Source organism: Ranitomeya imitator, chromosome 2 (genome assembly GCF_032444005.1).
Source record: "Ranitomeya imitator isolate aRanImi1 chromosome 2, aRanImi1.pri, whole genome shotgun sequence".
In the NCBI taxonomy this organism is placed as follows: domain Eukaryota; kingdom Metazoa; phylum Chordata; class Amphibia; order Anura; family Dendrobatidae; genus Ranitomeya; species Ranitomeya imitator.
The window spans coordinates 167600580-167619702 of record NC_091283.1 but is presented as its reverse complement, the minus strand read 5'-3'; the positions used below and the strand labels follow the sequence as shown (position 1 = coordinate 167619702).

At 47.3% G+C, this 19123-nt stretch overlaps 2 protein-coding genes across 3 annotated transcripts; one reads left to right on the top strand and one right to left on the bottom strand.

Moving 5' to 3' along the window:
* The first annotated feature begins 180 nt into the window (after nt 1-180).
* Nucleotides 181-4293, top strand: LZTFL1 (leucine zipper transcription factor like 1). Its single transcript, XM_069747856.1, has one exon. The coding sequence runs from the start codon at nt 201-203 to the stop codon at nt 1095-1097; it is 897 nt and encodes a 298-aa protein (XP_069603957.1). The 5' UTR covers nt 181-200; the 3' UTR covers nt 1098-4293.
* Nucleotides 4294-5853: 1560 nt separating this feature from the next.
* Nucleotides 5854-19119, bottom strand: PQBP1 (polyglutamine binding protein 1). Of its 2 annotated transcripts, XM_069747853.1 has the most exons (7): nt 19033-19107; nt 18727-18807; nt 9076-9187; nt 6854-6954; nt 6673-6780; nt 6532-6589; nt 5854-6106 (listed from the first exon to the last, which is right to left on the bottom strand). In XM_069747853.1, the coding sequence occupies exons 2-7, from the start codon at nt 18791-18793 to the stop codon at nt 5950-5952; spliced, it is 603 nt and encodes a 200-aa protein (XP_069603954.1). In that variant the 5' UTR covers nt 18794-18807; nt 19033-19107; the 3' UTR covers nt 5854-5949. The 2 variants fall into 2 exon arrangements, with proteins under 2 accessions (XP_069603954.1, XP_069603953.1); XM_069747852.1 differs by lacking the exon at nt 6673-6780 and having other exon boundaries at nt 19033-19119.
* Nucleotides 19120-19123: the final 4 nt, after the last annotated feature.

Sequence of the window (19123 nt, the reverse complement as noted above, 5' to 3'; positions counted from 1 at the left end):
AATGTTAACCAATAAAAAGCTGTATAGAGAGTCGCTTAAAGGGGCGGGACTTACAACTCGCTAGACCAATCCACGCCCACCGTGACTGCTTAGCCAATCAGATTAGTAACTTTAGGCGCCATCTTTACTTTGGGCAGCAGTTTCTATAAAAGGCGAGTGACAGCATAGGTAACTATGGAAACGTTGCGGGGCAGGCGAAGATGGCGGAGCTGGGTGAGCACCACCGCGGAGAGGTTCTCAGCTACATGCGGTTCGCGCAGTGTAAGCGGCTGCTGCGGCTGAAGAGTGTGGCGTCCTGCTTCCAGGACGTGCGGGAGAGCCGGCTGGTGGAGGACACGTACACGGCGGAGGAGGTGTCCGAGCTGCTGAGCGGCCTGCAGGCGGTGGTGCTGAGCGAGCTGGAGCTGGAGCTCATCAACTCTGCGCACACCAATGTGCTGCTGCTGCAGCAGCTCTTCTCCCAGGCCCAGCACTGGCACTTGCGGCTGCACACCGACATCTCCGAGCTGGAGAACCGCCAGCTGCTGGAGCAGGTGGCCGAGCTGGAGAAGAGCCAGGAGCTGGGGCCCTCAGCCAAGGGCCCCCAGAGCAGCAAGCCCAGACTGGCCCCCCTGAGCGATGGCGGCTCCGCAGACCTCCTCCACAATCAGATCGGCCGACTGCAGGAGGAGAACGACAAGCTACGCGCCAGACTGCGCACCCTGGAGAGCCAGGCCACCACCGCCCTGGACCACAAGCGCAGCGCCGAGCGGGCCCTCCAAGACCTGCAGGACCAGGCCCAGCACAACTCCCTGGAGGACCCCCGCCACCTGGAGGACCCCCGCCACCTGGAGGACACCATGGCCAGCCTCAGGCTGGAGTTCCAGAAGACCCTGGGCGACCACACAGCCAACCAGAGGGGTCTGGAGGAGAACCTGACCACGACCAAGCACGAGCTGCTGCGAGTCAATGAGCAGCTGCTGATGGCGGAGAAGGAGCTGGACAAGAAGTTCCAGGAGACCGCGGCCTACCGCAACATGAAGGACATCCTGAGCCGCAAGAACGAGCAGATCAAGGAGCTGCGCCGGAGATTGGGCAAGTATGAGCCCGAAGACTGAGCCGGGCCGTGACCGAACAGTGCGACCAATGGCCCCGACCGTTCTTGTGTGGGTCATCACGTCAATGACCATAGTATAGAAATGATCCCCGTGTAGAGACTTCTACTTATCGCCGATCCCAAGCTGACCGACCTCTCCAGCCTTTCCTGGTGGCTGGCAGGGCATGATGGGAATTGTAGTAAAGCCCACACTCCACCGATTATGACCCGGCTGAAAAGTTGTCGGTCAAGACTGAGGTGGCCCAAAACACTGCGGCCACCCCTGTGGGTCCACACAAAGCCATAGGTTAGAGGACAACTTGCTGATTCCTGTTGGTCTGACCGCTGGGACTTTCACTAATCCTGAAAATAGGGATTCATTGTCTATGGGCTGCCGGAGATGGGGGAGCACAGAACGGCCATACCTGGTACCATAGACAATGAATGGAGTGCGCATATTCGACCACCATGTCCAGGATTGTTGGGGGTCTCAGTGATCGGACACTCTGCAACAATCTTATGTACAGTGCCTACAAGTAGTATTCAACCCCCTGCAGATTTAGCAGGTTTAATAAGATGCAAATAAGTTAGAGCCTTCAAACTTCAAACATGAGCAGGATTTATTAACAGATGCATAAATCTTACAAACCAAAAAGTTTTGTTGCTCAGTTAAATTTTTATACATTTTAAACATAAAAGTGTGGGTCAATTATTATTCAACCCCTAGGTTTAATATTTTGTGGAATAACCTTTGTTTGCAATTACAGCTAATAATCGTCTTTTATAAGACCTGATCAGGCCGGCACAGGTCTCTGGAGTTATCTTGGCCCACTCCTCCATGCAGATCTTCTCCAAGTTATCTAGCTTCTTTGGGTGTCTCATGTGGACTTTAATCTTGAGCTCCTTCCACAAGTTTTCAATTGGGTTAAGGTCAGGAGACTGACTAGGCCACTGCAACACCTTGATTTTTTACCTCTTTAACCAGGCCTTGGTTTTCTTGGCTGTGTGCTTTGGGTCGTTGTCTTGTTGGAAGATGAAATGATGACCCATCTTAAGATCCTTGATGGAGGAGCGGAGGTTCTTGGCCAAAATCTCCAGGTAGACCGTGCTATCCATCTTCCCATGGATGCGGACCAGATGGCCAGGCCCCTTGGCTGAGAAACAGCCCCACAGCATGATGCTGCCACCACCATGCTTGACTGTAGGGATGGTATTCTTGGGGTCGTATGCAGTGCCATCCAGTCTCCAAACGTCACGTGTGTGGTTGGCACCAAAGATCTCGATCTTGGTCTCATCAGACCAGAGAACCTTGAACCAGTCAGTCTGAGTCCTCCAAGTGATCATGAGCAAACTGTAGACGAGCCTTGACATGACGCTTTGAAAGTAAAGGTACCTTACGGGCTCGTCTGGAACGGAGACCATTGCGGTGGAGTATGTTACTTATGGTATTGACTGAAACCAATGTCCCCACTGCCATGAGATCTTCCCGGAGCTCCTTTCTTGTTGTCCTTGGGTTAGCCTTGACTCTTCGGACAAGCCTGGCCTCGGCACGGGAGGAAACTTTCAAAGGCTGTCCAGGCCGTGGAAGGCTAACAGTAGTTCCATAAGCCTTCCACTTCCGAATGATGCTCCCAACAGTGGAGACAGGTAGGCCCAACTCCTTGGAAAGGGTTTTGTACCCCTTGCCAGCCTTGTGACCCTCCACGATCTTGTCTCTGATGGCCTTGGAATGCTCCTTTGTCTTTCCCATGTTGACCATGTATAAGTGCTGTTCACAAGTTTGGGGAGGGTCTTAAATAGTCAGAAAAGCCTGGAAAAAGAGATAATGAATCCAAACATGTGAAGCTCATTGTTCTTTGTGCCTGAACTACTTCTTAATACTTTAGGGGAACCAAACAGAATTCTGGTGGGTTGAGGGGTTGAATAATAAATGACCCTCTGAAAAGACTTTTCACAATTTAAAAAAAATAAACAAAGAAATAACATTCTTTTTTGCTGCAGTGCATTTCACACTTCCAGGCTGATCTACAGTCCAAATGTCACAATGCCAAGTTAATTCCAAATGTGTAAACCTGCAGGGGGTTGAATACTACTTGTAGGCACTGTATATGGACTAACATTTGGTCTTAGGGAGGAAAATCCCTTTAAGGGTGCCAACTTTTAATGGCTGTCATCAGCGCACCGGTTTCCCTACAGCTATTCTGTCCGCCCCATGCACACGTACGCTAGCAAATGGCCAGATGCGGGGGATGGGTGGTGGAGCTGCCGCAGACACATCTGGTGGCCAGTTATCCTGCGGGTGGGAGTTATTGGGCTTTAAAATTCAGCATGTGTCTCCCTATGTCCTCTGACATTATGTGTGAGGGGGTGCAGGAGATCCCCATGGTGGTGGATTCTGCAGGCTTCCCCTCTTGCAATGTGTGACATCCTTGCTGACATCATCCCTTGTGGACCCTCCTTGCCATCCAGGGCAGAGATCTATGCTGAGCCCCTAAGGGTATATGTGCACGTGGCATCTAAGACGCCGGCTCTGTATTTCCAGCAGTAGATGCTTCAGGAGACCGCTGGCAGTGCCCTTTCTGGCGTCTTCTGCAGCTGTCTTTTTTTCTTTTTATTCCTTATATGTGTCGATTTCTAAGCAGAAGCCCCCAGAATAACAGAGCGGTCACGTCTTTTAATCCCCGCACTGCTTTTGAAGCTTGAGGCGGTTAAAAAGTGACAGAAGATGAAATATGCACAGCGAGTCATTTCATGCACATGGTCATTATTTTTAGTGCTTTTTAAGGTGGATTCCATCTGAAAAAAAATGACATATCCTAATGCTGTGCTGTCTGGCTCGCCCTACAACTCATGGGGGTCCGACCCTGCTATAATAAGGGTCTTGGTTTACTCTTTCTTGTATATTGCAGTTATGGGGCCGGCCCCTCTCCCATCACTGTCCGTTCCTCATGGGCTGGAGCTGAGTATTCCCCGATCACCTCTGGTCGCTGGCAGCCATCCATCCTTCCTTCGCCACGTTTGGTTCCATGCATTGTTTGTGTTCTGTTCTGATTTTAATGGACTTCTTTTAAAGCCCCTGTGTAGCCCTGACCTTCAATGGCGGTCCTGCCCGATCTAATGTTCAGGCCATCTCCATCTGGTGGTACATGGATGCGTGTAGTTATTATGATTTCTGTTTCTGCTTTACTCCATTAAAGTGTTTTTGTTTCTGATTTTTACATATGTGGTTTGTGTTTTATCTACAAAAGATACCCCCCCCCCCCCAAAAAAAAAAAAAAAACTCTTACTTCCAGGACTGGAACCTGATAAAAACCTATCTTAATTAAACCTCCGGGCCTAAAGATACTTTATGCAGAAGCAGGACCCGATACATCCCCCTGCAATGCAGCCGTAACACTATGGCCAGCGTTCCTGCATGGTTTTCCTTCCACCTACATGCAGGGACGCTGGCATACTCACTGCTCCAGCCACACTGCATTTCCTTGTGGCATCCCTAGTATGTGCACACAATGGCTCCCCCATTCTTAAAGGAGCAGCGTGAGCACAAACTAAGGTATTTAGTATCAGAATACACCTACAAGATGGTTCCCAGACCCCTAGGAAATCACTGAAGCAACAATATTACTGTGTAGTTTCTCCTACTAGTGAGTTGAGGTCCCAGTGTGGTCAGTACCTGAACAGTATCCCCTGGTCCATGTGCAGGCTGTCCCTGAGTCAGTATCCTAGACCGATGTACCCGAAAGCAGTCCGTGTCAGCAACAGCCAGAGTACCAGGAGCTGCCTAGGAGTAGTACCTGGAGGCTACCTGCAGCCCAGTCTGTCTCCACCATCAGAAGCTTCAGTGAACACCAGGTATTATGCTTTGCTTATATACGACCATCATATTCTGCAGCACTTTAGACATTATCCCCATGCACTCGTACACTGTCCCCATTGGGGCTCACAATCTAGATTCCCTATCATCATGACTTTGGAAACCGGAGAGAATCCACACAAACACTGGGAAAACATACAAACCACTTGCAGATGTTGTCCTAGGTGGGATTCGGCCCCAGGACCGCAGAGCAACAGTGCTAACCAGGGAGCCACCGTGCTGCCCATGTAGCCGCGTAGCTACGTCCTTCCTAACCAGGCCAGGTCCTGTGGCACAGTGGGTCTACAAGTCTACGTGCAGCTTCCTCTCTCGTGCCCTAGCAGTCAGTGCACAGTGTATGTAAGGTAAGACGGGTGGAGGGGCTGGCTGCCATCCCATAGCTTTGGATACATTGAGCATCTCCTGAGATGGGGGAAGTAGTAAAATACACTCGTCAGTAGTCGCCTTATTTTCCATAATACTTTGTAAAAACAGTCTGCAAGATTTAGAGCGGTGGTCTTTAGGGATGAGCGAATATACTCCTTACTTGAGATTTCTCGAGCACGCTCGGGGGGTCCTCTGAGTATTTAGTGCTCGGAGATTTAGTTTTCATCGCCGCAGCTGAATGATTTACATCTGTCAGCCAGCATAAGTACATGTGGGGATTCCCTAGCAACCAGGCAACCCCCACATGTACTTATGCTGGCTAACAGATGTAAATCATTCAGCTGTGGCGATGAAAACTAAGTCTGAGCACTAAATAATACTCGGAGAACGCCCGAGCATGCTCGAGTAAGGAGCATATTCGCTCATCACTAGTGGTCTCCCATGGGTGGCTCAATACAACAGCGATACCCTAAACTTGACACACTGACGCTAGCTGAAATCATCCATCTTGTCCGCATTAGTCACTCAGAGGCTCACGTTTTTACAACACTTTATTTCATACACAACACATCACACTGAGCAAGGGAAACTGTACAAAGCTGAAAGACATGGATTCTCCTGGAGAAAAGCATCCTCATTCCTGGGGTTTAGCGCGAGAGGCTTCAGCATTAGCCCTTAACACGGCCCCCGGACTGGGATATGGCCTCTGTTGAAACAAGGGTCCTGCAGCTGTGGTGTCTGCCCCGGTTTTGGCCTCGTTTCTTTTGGGAAGTCCAGTAGACCAAGTACCTCTGAAAACAGCAACATAAACAGTGAGATTACAATCCTAGTAGAATGATTTCCTTTCCAAGCTGAAGTTATCTGGTAAGAAGGACACATATACAGACTCCACCAGCAGAATAGGGAGTGCAGCTCTGGGGTATAATACAGGATGTAACTCCGGATCAGTAATGTATGTACACAGTGACTGCACCAGCAGAATAGTGAGTGCAGCTCTGGGGTATAGTACAGGATAAGTAATGTATGTACACTGACTGCACCAGCAGAATAGCAAGTGCAGCTCTGGGGTATAATACAGGATGTAACTCATGATCAGTAATGTAATGTATGTACACAGTGACTGCACCAGCAGAATAGTGAGTGCAGCTCTGGAGTTTAATACAGGATGTAACTCAGGATCAGTAATACATGTACACTGACTGCAGCTCTTGCATACCTTGGAGCATCAGAATAAGAACTTGGATCCATGGGATCGATCTCTTCTTCTTTTCTCCCTGTGAATAGAGACACTCCAGTTATTCTGACAGCTACCTACTCTTATAGCAGAGATCCTGTTAACAAGCTCTTGGTGAAGCACCTTTTTTGGGTTTCTGATATGGAGCAATTTCTTCCCTCTGGATGTGTCTCCTCTCCTTGATCTCTTCCCTCTCCGGCCTTTCTGGTTTCTCCGGCCGCTCCTCTGATTCTGAATAGTGTAATTTGACTATGACTATTAAGAGAACATAACAACAAGAAAGCTACAGATAGATTTTCGCTACCTTTCTGTTTAGAAGGGCATTTGGTGATGATGGCGTTGGGGTCATGTGGCGATAACCAGGACACCATATCTGTCTCCACATTCCAGTAATACGGGAGGCCACTGTGCAGAAGGGAGGAAAAAAATACAAAATAATTTACATCTCCTGTCACAAGTTAAAACCCTGATGTAACTATTACAAAGACCATAACCAGCCACGATCTACACAGATCATCATCCCATGTGATGTGTGCAGGATAAAAAAAAGAAAGAGAGGAAGACTATGGTGTGTAGACTCTACCCATCATTACAGAGATCACCATTATCCTTGGTTCTGACCAGACATGTCACTAGACCCTGCCCCATGGTTCTCCCTCCCTAACCATGACCTCAGCCACTTCCACTGTCACCACATAACCATCACTGTGGAGATCGCCATCATCACAAGACATTGCCTTCATATCTACCTGGCCCAAACTAGACCTGACAATATCCCTCACCAGCGACTCTGCCTGTGTATATAACAGATGTACAGAGGGGGCCGCCATTGACCACAGATGCCATCACATGTGTCCGCCCTTACATATTCCCTCACCAGTGACTCTGCCTGTGTATATAACAGATGTACAGAGGGGGCTGCCATTGACCATAGATGCCATCACATGTGGCCGCCCTTACATATTCCCTCACCAGTGACTCTGCCTGTGTATATAACAGATGTACAGAGGGGGCTGCCATTGACCACAGATGCCATCACATGTGTCCGCCCTTACATATTCCCTCACCAGTGACTCTGCCTGTGTATATAACAGATGTACAGAGGGGGCTGCCATTGACCACAGATGCCATCACATGTGACCACCCTTACATATTCCCTCACCAGTGACTCTGCCTGTGTATATAACAGATGTACAGAGGGGGCTGCCATTGACCACAGATGCCATCACATGTGACCACCCTTACATACTCCCTCACCAGTGACTCTGCCTGTGTATATAACAGATGTACAGAGGGGGCTGCCATTGACCACAGATGCCATCACATGTGTCCGCCCTTACATATTCCCTCACCAGCGACTCTGCCTGTGTATATAACAGATGTACAGAGGGGGCTGCCATTGACCATAGATGCCATCACATGTTACCGCCCTTACATACTCCCTCACCAGCGACTCTGTGTATATAACAGATGTACAGAGGGGGCTGCCATTGACCACAGATGCCATCACATGTGACCACCCTTACATACTCCCTCACCAGCGACTCTGCCTGTGTATATAACAGATGTACAGAGGGGGCTGCCATTGACCATAGATGCCATCACATGTGACCACCCTTACATACTCCCTCACCAGTGACTCTGCCTGTGTATATAACAGATGTACAGAGGGGGCTGCCATTGACCACAGATGCCATCACATGTGACCACCCTTACATACTCCCTCACCAGTGACTCTGCCTGTGTATATAACAGATGTACAGAGGGGGCTGCCATTGACCACAGATGCCATCACATGTGACCGCCCTTACATATTCCCTCACCAGCGACTCTGCCTGTGTATATAACAGATGTACAGAGGGGGCTGCCATTGACCATAGATGCCATCACATGTGACCACCCTTACATACTCCCTCACCAGCGACTCTGCCTGTGTATATAACAGATGTACAGAGGGGGCTGCCATTGACCATAGATGCCATCACATGTGACCACCCTTACATACTCCCTCACCAGCGACTCTGCCTGTGTATATAACAGATGTACAGTGGGGGCGGCCATTGACCACAGATGCCATCACATGTGGCCGCCCTTACATATTCCCTCACCAGCGACTCTGCCTGTGTATATAACAGATGTACAGAGGGGGCTGCCATTGACCACAGATGCCATCACATGTGACCACCCTTACATATTCCCTCACCAGCGACTCTGCCTGTGTATATAACAGATGTACAGAGGGGGCTGCCATTGACCACAGATGCCATCACATGTGTCCGCCCTTACATACTCCCTCACCAGCGACTCTGCCTGTGTATATAACAGATGTACAGAGGGGGCTGCCATTGACCATAGATGCCATCACATGTGACCACCCTTACATACTCCCTCACCAGCGACTCTGCCTGTGTATATAACAGATGTACAGTGGGGGCGGCCATTGACCACAGATGCCATCACATGTGGCCGCCCTTACATATTCCCTTGGCATTCATGTATACAGCCCAATCGGCTGCAGATCCTCACCATATCAGGTCATACACCTTGTACCAGTTGGGAGGGAGATTCTCTATCCGCGTAGCCTCATAGTCCACGTTGTCATCATCATAGTCTTCAGCAATGACCTCCTCTGCCGCCTCTGGGGAAGTGCATACAGAAAATGTGAGTGTTGATTAACTAAGCAATGTTAAAACCGCAACTTATTCACCATTTTTAACCCCTCTGTGACCTTAGACGTACTATCCCGTCGAGGTGCCCTGGGCTTATCTGACCCTGGACGGGATAGTACGTCATAGCCGATCGGCCGCGCTCACGGGGGGAGCGCGGCCGGGTGTCAGCTGCTTATCGCAGCTGACATCCGGCACTATGTGCCAGGAGCGGTCACGGACCGCCCCCGGCACATTAACCCCTGGCACACCGCGATCAAAGATGATCGCGATGTGTCGGCGGTGCAGGGAAGCACCGCGCAGGGAGGGGGCTCCCTGCGGGCTTCCCTGAGACCCCCGGAGCAACGCGATGTGATCGCGTTGCTGCGAGGGTCTCACCTCCCTCCCTGCTCCCTCCAGCCCCGGATCCAAGATGGCCGCGGATCCGGGTCCTCCAGGGAGGGAGGTGGCTTCTCAGAGCAGGCACTGTGAAGCCTGCAGCGCTGCATGTCAGATCAGTGATCTGACAGAGTGCTGTGCAAACTGTCAGATCACTGATCTGTGATGTCCCCCCCGGGACAAAGTAAAAAAGTTAAAAAAAATTTTTCCAAATGTGTAAAAAAAATTAAAAAAAAATATTCCAAAATAATGAAAAAAAAAAAAAAATATTATTCCCATAAATACATTTCTTCATCTAAATAAAAAAAAAAAAACAATAAAAGTACACATATTTAGTATCGCCGCGTCCGTAACGACCCGACCTATAAAACTGTCCCACTAGTTAACCCCTTCAGTAAACACCGTAAGAAAAAAAAAAAAAAAAAAACGAGGCAAAAAACAACGCTTTATTATCATACCGCCGAACAAAAAGTGGAATAACACGCGATCAAAAGGACAGATATAAATAACCATGGTACCGCTGAAAGCGTCATATTGTCCCGCAAAAAAAGAGCCGCCATACAGCATCATCAGCAAAAAAATAAAAAAGTTATAGTCCTGAGAATAAAGCGATGCAAAAATACCGGGATTACGTACCGGTAATGCTCTTTTATAGAGCCCACGACAGCACCCACTAGAGAGAGGGGATCCGCCCCTAGGAACAGGAAACCTACAGAGAGATAAAAGGGGCGGCCCCCCCTCGCTCCTCAGTTGTTTTACAGAGAATAGGAGGAACCGCCGCCAAGTTTTAGTTAACAGGTTCAGGTATATACATATATACACATATTTACAACCTCATATTATATCTTTCTAATATTTACACCTCACCAAACAAGCACCATGTGCAACTATATACAGAAAAGGGAGGGATGTGAACGGGTGCTGTCGTGGGCTCTATAAAAGAGCATTACCGGTACGTAATCCGGTATTTTCTATTCGCCACGACAGCACCCACTAGAGAGAATTACAGAGACTATAGACTGGGTGGGTTTACTGAGTCAAGGACCGATACACCAAAAGTTAGATCAGAAGCAGAGGATAGATCTAATCTATAATGCTTATAGAAGGTATTTGGTGAAGACCAAGTTGCAGCCTTACATATAAGGTCTATTGGCACATTCGCCCTTTCTGCCCAGGAAGTCGACAAGGCTCTTGTAGAGTGCGCTCCCACATGCATTGGAGGATCTTTCCCTCCAGCTTTATACGCCAAGATTATGGCCTCTCTGATCCAGCGAGATAATGTGTTCTTTGTGACTCCGGCACCCTTGGTTTTACCCTGGAAAGACACAAAGAGAGCCCTACTCTTCCTCCAGTCCCTAGTTCTCTCTAAATAGGCTAGGACAGACCTTTTTACATCTAGGGTGTGAAGTCTTTCTTCTTCTGGAGTTGAGTGGTTCTCATAAAAGGTGGGTAACAAGATCTCCTGGGATCTATGAAAGGTAGAAGCCACCTTAGGGAGATAACAAGGATCTGTTTTTAAAAGTATCCTATCTGATGTTACCGTTAAAAAGGGAGGATCTATAGATAATGCATGGAGATCGCTCACTCTTCTGGCAGAGACTAATGCCACTAGCAAAACAGTCTTCAAAGAAATGTTCTTTAGTGAGGCTGTACGGAGAGGCTCAAAAGGTGGTTGTGTTAATGCATTCAAAACTATCGAAAGATCCCACTGAGGAACCCGAGGAATGTTAATTGGTTTTGATCTTTCACAAGCGGATATAAACCGGGATATCCATTTATTTCCTGCAATGTCATGATTAAAAAGAGCTCCTAATGCTGAAACCTGCACCTTCAGAGTGCTCACGGAGAGCCCTAATTCCAGCCCTTTTTGTAGAAATTCTAATATTTGAAATATAGGAATCTCAGAGGAAAATTGTGTAGTATGAAATTGAAGGAATTTCCTCCAAATTCTAACATAAATCCTGGTAGTTGAAGGTTTTCTGCTCTTCATAAGAGTATCGATTAACCCATTAGAAAACCCCCTGAGATTTAGTAACCGCCTCTCAAACTCCAGGCAGTTAAGTTCATGCCCTTTGCCTGAGGATGGAGGAATGGACCCTGAGAGAGCAGGTCCTTGGACTGAGGCAGAATCCATGGATCTGACACTGACATCGCCCTCAGCCATGAGAACCATGGCCTCTTGGGCCAAAATGGGGCTATCAACAGAACTTTTGCGCCCTCCTCCCTTATTTTTCTTATTACTATAGGTAATAGATTCCATGGAGGGAAAGCATAGGCCAGATCGAATGTCCATGGCGTCTGGAGGGCATCGAGTATGTCTGGCTTGTCCTCCCTGTTTAGAGAGGCAAACATCTTGACTTGACGGTTGGCTCTTGTGGCAAACAAGTCTATTTGAGGAACACCCCATCGAGCTGTTATTGCCTTGAAAATCTTCCTGCTCAGCATCCATTCCCCTTGATGAAGAGTATGACGGCTCAGGAAATCGGCACGAAAGTTGTCTGTGCCTCTGATGTGTACTGCCGATAGTGATAGTAGATGACCTTCGGCTAATTCCATGATGTCTGATGCCACCTCCCTGAGTTTGTCCGACCTTGTACCTCCCTGATGGTTCAGATACGCCACCGCAGTGGTGTTGTCGGAGAATACTCTTGTATGAGAGCCGCTGAGCTGGGGAAGAAAGTGGAGAAGGGAGTAATATACCGCACTCAACTCCTTTGGACTAGCATCTGTGGTCACAACACTAGAAGGAGTGATTACCCATAGAACCCCCTTTGAAAGATTATTCTGATCCAACCACCACCTAAGGGAGTGTAATACTTCCGATGTTAGAAAAACTGTTCTATCCAGACATCCTCTATTCTTAATGTCCTCCTCCAATACAAATTTTTGTAGCTGCCTAGTATGGAACTGTGCCCACTGTACCACAGGAATGCACGATGTTAGAGAGCCTAGCAATGACATGACCTGTCTTAGTGACATACTACGTCTTTTTATTGCTGAGGACACCTTATCAACTATGGAGAATTTCTTATCCTCAGGCAGTTTACAAATCTGGTCAACGGAATCCAGAAGGAGCCCAAGGAATCTTTGACACGTTACAGGCTGAAGTCTAGATTTTTCCCAATTAACTAGCCAACCCAGGGATTGTAAGGATATGACTACTTCCCGTAATCTCTGCTCACACTGTAGGGGGCTCTTTCCTACAATCAACAGGTCATCTAGATATGGAATGACCAAAGTATCCTTTACCCGTAAAAAGGACATTACTTCTGATAGTAACTTAGTAAAAATCCTTGGGGCCATAGATAACCCGAAGGGCATTGCTCTATATTGTAAATGACGAATTTGCCCCTCTATACAAACTGCTACCCGAAGAAATTGTTGGTGTGAATTATGAATGGGAATATGGTAGTAAGCATCTTTTAGATCCAATACTACCATGTAACAATTTGGAAATAGATTTTTTATAGCTGAACGAATGGATTCCATTTTGAATGTTTTAGGTTTTATAAAGGAATTCAGCTTCCTCAAATTGATTATAGTTCTGAAAGAGCCATCCGGCTTACTAATCAGGAACAAGGGAGAGTAAAAACCTCTCCCTATCTGAGAAGATGGAACCTCTACTAGGACATGTTTGCGTAGGAGGGTTTTAACCTCGGTTTCAAGTGCCTCTTGCTGAGGCTTGGATCTTAAGGTGGTAAGAAGGAAAGAATCCGGAGGAGTTTTAATAAAGTCTAGTGTGAGGCCTGAGGATGTTAATTTAATAGCCCATTGATTAGTTGTTATTTCTTTCCATTGATGACTGAATTGTTTTAGTCTTCCCCCCACCGGAGAAATATCACTGATGGAATTTATCGGTTGGCTTGAAGGGGCGTTTATTAAACAGATTTCCTTTTTGTTTGAAATCCTTATTATTCCACCTGTCTCTGAAGCCTCCCTTTCTTCCGAATGGTGGCTTCCTGAACGCCCTTCTGTAAGACGGAATAAAGGGATTAGGGAATCCTTTCTTCCTCTCGCCCGCCTTAGTGAGAATATCATCAAGGACTGTGCCAAACAGGTACTCACCCTGACAGGGTATGGAACATAATTTGGATCTTGACTGGGCATCCCCCTTCCAGTTTTTTAACCATAAAGCCCGCCGAGCCGTATTAGCGAGATTAGCTGTCCTGGCCGCCAGGCGGAGGGAATCAATTGAGGCATCTGAAATAAAAGCCGCAGCACCTTTAATCAAAGGGATAGATGCCCTTAATTTTTCTCTAGATACGCCACTTTTAATCTTCTGATCCAGCTGATCCAGCCAGACTAGCATTGATCTGCCAGTACATGTGGCTGAAATAGCCGGCTTGAATGCCGTGACACAGGCCTCCCACGATTTTTTAAGGAGTGCGTCTGATTTCCGGTCCATAGGATCTGATAAGGAACCTGCATCCTCTACTGGTAAGGAGAAACGGCGAGATGTAGACGCAACTGCCGCATCGACTTTTGGTATCTTGGCCCAGGTATTCAAATCCTCATCATCAAAGGGGTAGCGCCTCTTACAGGATATTGGGACCAACCCCTTTTGACCTCTACTCCATTCTTTTTTAACGAGATCTTTTATGGCCTGATTTATTGGAAATACGTGGCCTTTCTTCTGAGAAAGACCAGCGAACATAACTTCTTGTGGCGTCTGAGGTTCTTTTGATTCAGACACCCCCATCGTATTTCTCACTGATTTTACTAGGTTGTTTATGCCCTCAGTTGGAAAACAGACGAAGTCCTCTTCCTCTGAGGAATTAGATTGCTGAGAAATATCAGTCGACCTCCCCACTCTCCGCTGATGTGTCAGCTCTAGGAGAGGATGTTTTCCTCCTTCGTTTCTCCATATTTACTGAAGAAGTAGAACCACCTCCCAACGACTGGAGTTCTTCCCGAATTATGAGACGTATCTCATTCATTTTAACCGATTCCTCCTGCCGTAAGGTGTTGTCTATACATGCCTGACACAGACTTTTAAGATAGGAGTCAGGCAGGGGTTCGGTACATATGGCACATTGTTTGTGCTTACTCTTCCCCGTCCTCTTTGCCTAGAAATAATATAAGCAAAGGAATCAATATAAGCTTCAGTGAAGCTATATACGCACTCACCCAGCGTAATATTTATACCGGCTGCGGAGATGCCTTAGCTTGGGGTGTGGAACGGGAGGATTTTCTTCCTGATTTATCAGTGGAGTCACTTATTTTAGAGTGTCCACTATTCCTTTTCCTGGCTTCACCACTAGGGACTAATGGCTCTTCCATAGGGTGCACCCTGACCTCCTCTTGGGACGACATAATGGCACACTGACTGCCTTAACTGACTACACTTTATAGTGTAGTAATGTACACACCCCTTGCTTTGTCTCCACTTTTTTTTTTTTTTTTTTTTTTTACTTACAGATCCGGCGTTTAGAGTAATGGCACCACATGGGGGAATCCAATATGGCGGTTCCCCCGGAAATGACCTCCAACACCGTGCCCCGGAAGTTCCTCTCCATTTCCGGGACGCCGACGCTACTGCGCATGCGCCCGCGTCCTGTATGCCGGGAGACGCCGCTGCCTGCTGCATCCCACCATGTCACCTCTTACCTTGGAGGGACAGGAGGGCCTCGTATCGTGGAACCGTCTCACCGCTGCCCAGACGCACACCGGAGGACGTCGCACCAGGTACCCGCACTGTCGGCGTCTCCACAACGGTGTCCCAGCAGGGAGACCGTTGGATAACTTCAGGCTGCCTGTCAGCCGCACCAGATGAGGGGGGAGCCCGCAGGATCATTCCCCCGACTCTGTCTACCTGCTTCTGGAACCCCTGCCGCTCAGCAGAGTCGTACAGGCGGTAGTCCAGGCAGGTCTTCCTCTTCCTATCCATAGAGTCTTCTCTGTGGGTCTCCATCTAGGAACAGGAAACCAACTGAGGAGCGAGGGGGGGCCGCCCCTTTTATCTCTCTGTAGGTTTCCTGTTCCTAGGGGCGGATCCCCTCTCTCTAGTGGGTGCTGTCGTGGCGAATAGAAAATAATTATTTTTTCTGTAAAATAGTTTTTATCGTATAAAAGCGCCAAACCATAAAAAAATGATATAAATGAGGTATCGCTGTAATCGTACTGACCCGAAGAATAAAACTGATTTATCAATTTTACCAAACGCGGAACGGTATAAACGCCTCCCCCAATAGAAATTCATGAATAGCTGGCTTTTGGTCATTCTTCCTCACAAAAATCGGAATAAAAAGCGATCAAAAAATGTCACGTGCCCAAAAATGTTTTCAATAAAAACGTCAACTCGTCCCGCAAAAAACAAGACCTCACATGACTCTGTGGACCAAAATATGGAAAAATTATAGCTCTCAAAATGTGGTATTGCAAAAAATATTTTTTGCAATAAAAAGGGTCTTTCAGTGTGTGACGGCTGCCAATCATAAAAATCCGCTAAAAAACTCGCTATAAAAGTAAATCAAACCCCCCTTCATCACCCCCTTAGTTAGGGAAAAATAAAAAAAAATGTATTTATTTCCATTTTCCCATTAGGGCTAGGGTTAGGGCTAGGGTTAGGGCCAGGGTTAGGGCCAGGGTTAGGGTTAGGGCTAGGGTTAGGGCTAGGGTTGGGGCTACAGTTAGGGTTGGGGCTAAAGTTAGGGTTAGGGTTTAGATTACATTTACAGTTGGGAATAGGGTTGGGATTAGGGTTAGGGGTGTGTCAGGGTTAGAGGTGTGGTTCGGGTTACCGTTGGAATTAGGGTTAGGGGTGTGTTTAGATTAGGGTTTCAGTTATAATTGGGGGGTTTCCACTGTTTCGGCACATCAGGGGCTCTCCAAAAACGACATGGCGTCCGATCTCAATTCCAGCCAATTCTGCGTTGAAAAAGTAAAACAGTGCTCCTTCCCTTCCGAGCTCTCCTGTGTGCCCAAACAGGGGTTTACCCCAACATATGGGGTATCAGCGTACTCAGGACAAATTGGACAACAACTTTTGTGGACCAATTTCTCCTGTTACCCTTGGGAAAATACAAAACTGGGGGCTAAAAAATAATTTTTGTGGGAAAACAAAAAGATTTTTTATTTTCACGGCTCTGCGTTATAAACTGTAGTGAAACACTTGGGGGTTCAAAGTTCTCACAACACATCTAGATAAGTTCAATGAGGGGTCTAGTTTCCAATATGGGGTCACTTGTGGGGGGTTTCTACTGTTTAGGTACATTAGGGGCTCTGCAAACGCAATGTGACGCCTGCAGACCATTCCATCTAAGTCTGCATTCCAAATGGCGCTCCTTCCCTTCCGAGCCCTCCCATGCGCCCAAACGGTGGTTCCCCCCCACATATGGGGTATCAGCGTACTCAGGACAAATTGGACAACAACTTTTGGGGTCCAATTTCTCCTGTTACCCTAGGGAAAATACAAAACTGGGGGCTAAAAAATAATTTTTGTGGGAAAAAAAATTTTGTTTTATTTTTATGGCTCTGCATTATAAACTTCTGTGAAGCCCTTGGTGGGTCAAAGTGCTCACCACACATCCAGATAAATTCCTTAGGGGGTCTACTTTCCAAAATGGTGTCACTTGTGGGGGGTTTCAATGTTTAGGCACATCAGTGGCTCTCCAAACGCAACATGGCGTCCCATCTCAATTCCTGTCAATTTTGCATTGAAAAGTCAAACGGCGCTCCTTCCCTTCCGAGCTCTCCCATGCGCCCAAACAGTGGTTTACTGCCACATATGGGGTATCAGCGTACTCGGGACAAATTGGACAACAACTTTTGAGGTCCAATTTCTTCTCCTACCCTTGGAAAAATAAAAAATTGGGGGCAAAAATATAATTTTTGTGAAAAAATATGATTTTTTTATTTTTACGGTTCTGCATTATAAACTTCTGTGAAGCACTTGGTGGGTCAAAGTGCTCACCACACCTCTAGATAAGTTCCTTAGGGGGTCTACTTTCCAAAATGGTGTCACTTGTGGGGGGTTTCAATGTTTAGGCACATCAGTGGCTCTCCAAACGCAACATGTCGTCCCATCTCAATTTCTGTCAATTTTGCATTGAAAAGTCAAATAGCGCTCCTTCCCTTCCGAGCTCTCCCATGCGCCCAAACAGTGGTTTACTGCCACATATGGGGTATCAGCGTACTCAGGACAAATTGGACAACAACTTTTTGGGTCCAATTTCTCCTGTTACCCTTGGTAAAATAAAACAAATTGGAGCTGAAGTAAATTTTTTGTGTAAAAAAGTTAAATGTTCATTTTTATTTAAACATTCCAAAAATTCTATTAAACACCTGAAGGGTTAATAAACTTCTTGAATGTGGTTTTGAGCACCTTGAGGGGTGCAGTTTTTAGAATGGTGTCACACTTGGGCATTTTCTATCATATAGACCCCTCAAAATGACTTCAAATGAGACGTGGTCCCTAAAAAAAAATGGTGTTGTAAAAATGAGAAATTGCTGGTCAACTTTTAACCCTTATAACTCCCTAACAAAAAAAAAAAATTGGTTCCAAAATTGTGCTGATGTAAAGTAGACATGTGGGAAATGTTACTTATTAAGTATTTTGTGTGACATATCTCTGTGATTTAATTGCATAAAAATTCAAAGTTTGAAAATTGCGAAATTTTCAAAATTTTCGCCAAATTTCCGTTTGTTTCACAAATAAACGCAGGTACTATCAAAGAAATTTTACCACTATCATGAAGTACAATATGTCACGAGAAAACAATGTCAGAATCACCAGGATCCGTTGAAGCGTTTCGGAGTTATAACCTCATAAAGGGACAGTGGTCAGAATTGTAAAAATTGGCCCGGTCATTAACGTGCAAACCACCCTTGGGGGTAAAGGGGTTAAGCTGTCTGTTTGCTGTCGGTGAACGGTAACATTCAGGGCTATTATGTGGAGTGCTGTGCATCCGAGCGCTCTCTGGTCACCACCTCTGCACCTGGGTGTGATCAGGAGAGGTTTGCAGGTCACAACGGTCTCCATTCATGTGCAGCAAGCAGAGCTCTGGACACCCTTACACATGAGAGTTCCAGAACGTTTCACTATCAGCGCGCTGGAGCTATATGGCCTGACACAGCGGGCCTCAGCAGGGGTCAGCAGTTTTGGGGTGTGCGGTGTAGGCTGGTGACATCTTACCGGCTTCCACGTGTTTCAGGATCCCTCTTTTCGCCAATCGAGCTTGAAGGGCCAAAGGCAGCGGCATTGCGAGTCCCCAACCTGCAGGTATAGACACTGGTGAGAGGTGCCAGCCCCAAAATGTGCCCACTGCTCCCAAAGGCACCGCTGAGTGGTGACCCCCAGAACTCTAGCGCCACTACTGCTCCACACTCTGCTGGTACTTGTGGTACACCGGACTGCTAGGGGAAGCTGATACTTGCAGTTTTGCACCAGTTACAAACACGTGACCCCTCCCAGGGTAAAGCTGAGAGCAAATATACAAACCCAGCTCTGCGTGCGCCGCCGCTCTCCTCTCAGTGTTCCCCTCCCGTTTGTGGAGGTCGCAGGCTGATGGCGTCACTGATACGCAAGGTTG

What these genes read in the sequence shown, in the direction of transcription:
- LZTFL1 (XM_069747856.1), top strand. Translation starts at nt 201, where the DNA reads ATGGCGGAGCTGGGTGAGCACCACCGCGGAGAGGTTCTCAGCTACATG.
- PQBP1 (XM_069747853.1), bottom strand. Translation starts at nt 18,793, where the DNA reads ATGCCGCTGCCTTTGGCCCTTCAAGCTCGATTGGCGAAAAGAGGGATC. An exon ending in CCTGAAACACGTGGAAGCCG is followed by an intron (nt 9,188 to 18,726) that starts GTAAGATGTCAC and finishes GCACTTCCCCAG; the next exon opens with AGGCGGCAGAGGAGGTCATT. An exon ending in AAGGTGTATGACCTGATATG is followed by an intron (nt 6,955 to 9,075) that starts GTGAGGATCTGC and finishes CCTTCTGCACAG; the next exon opens with TGGCCTCCCGTATTACTGGA.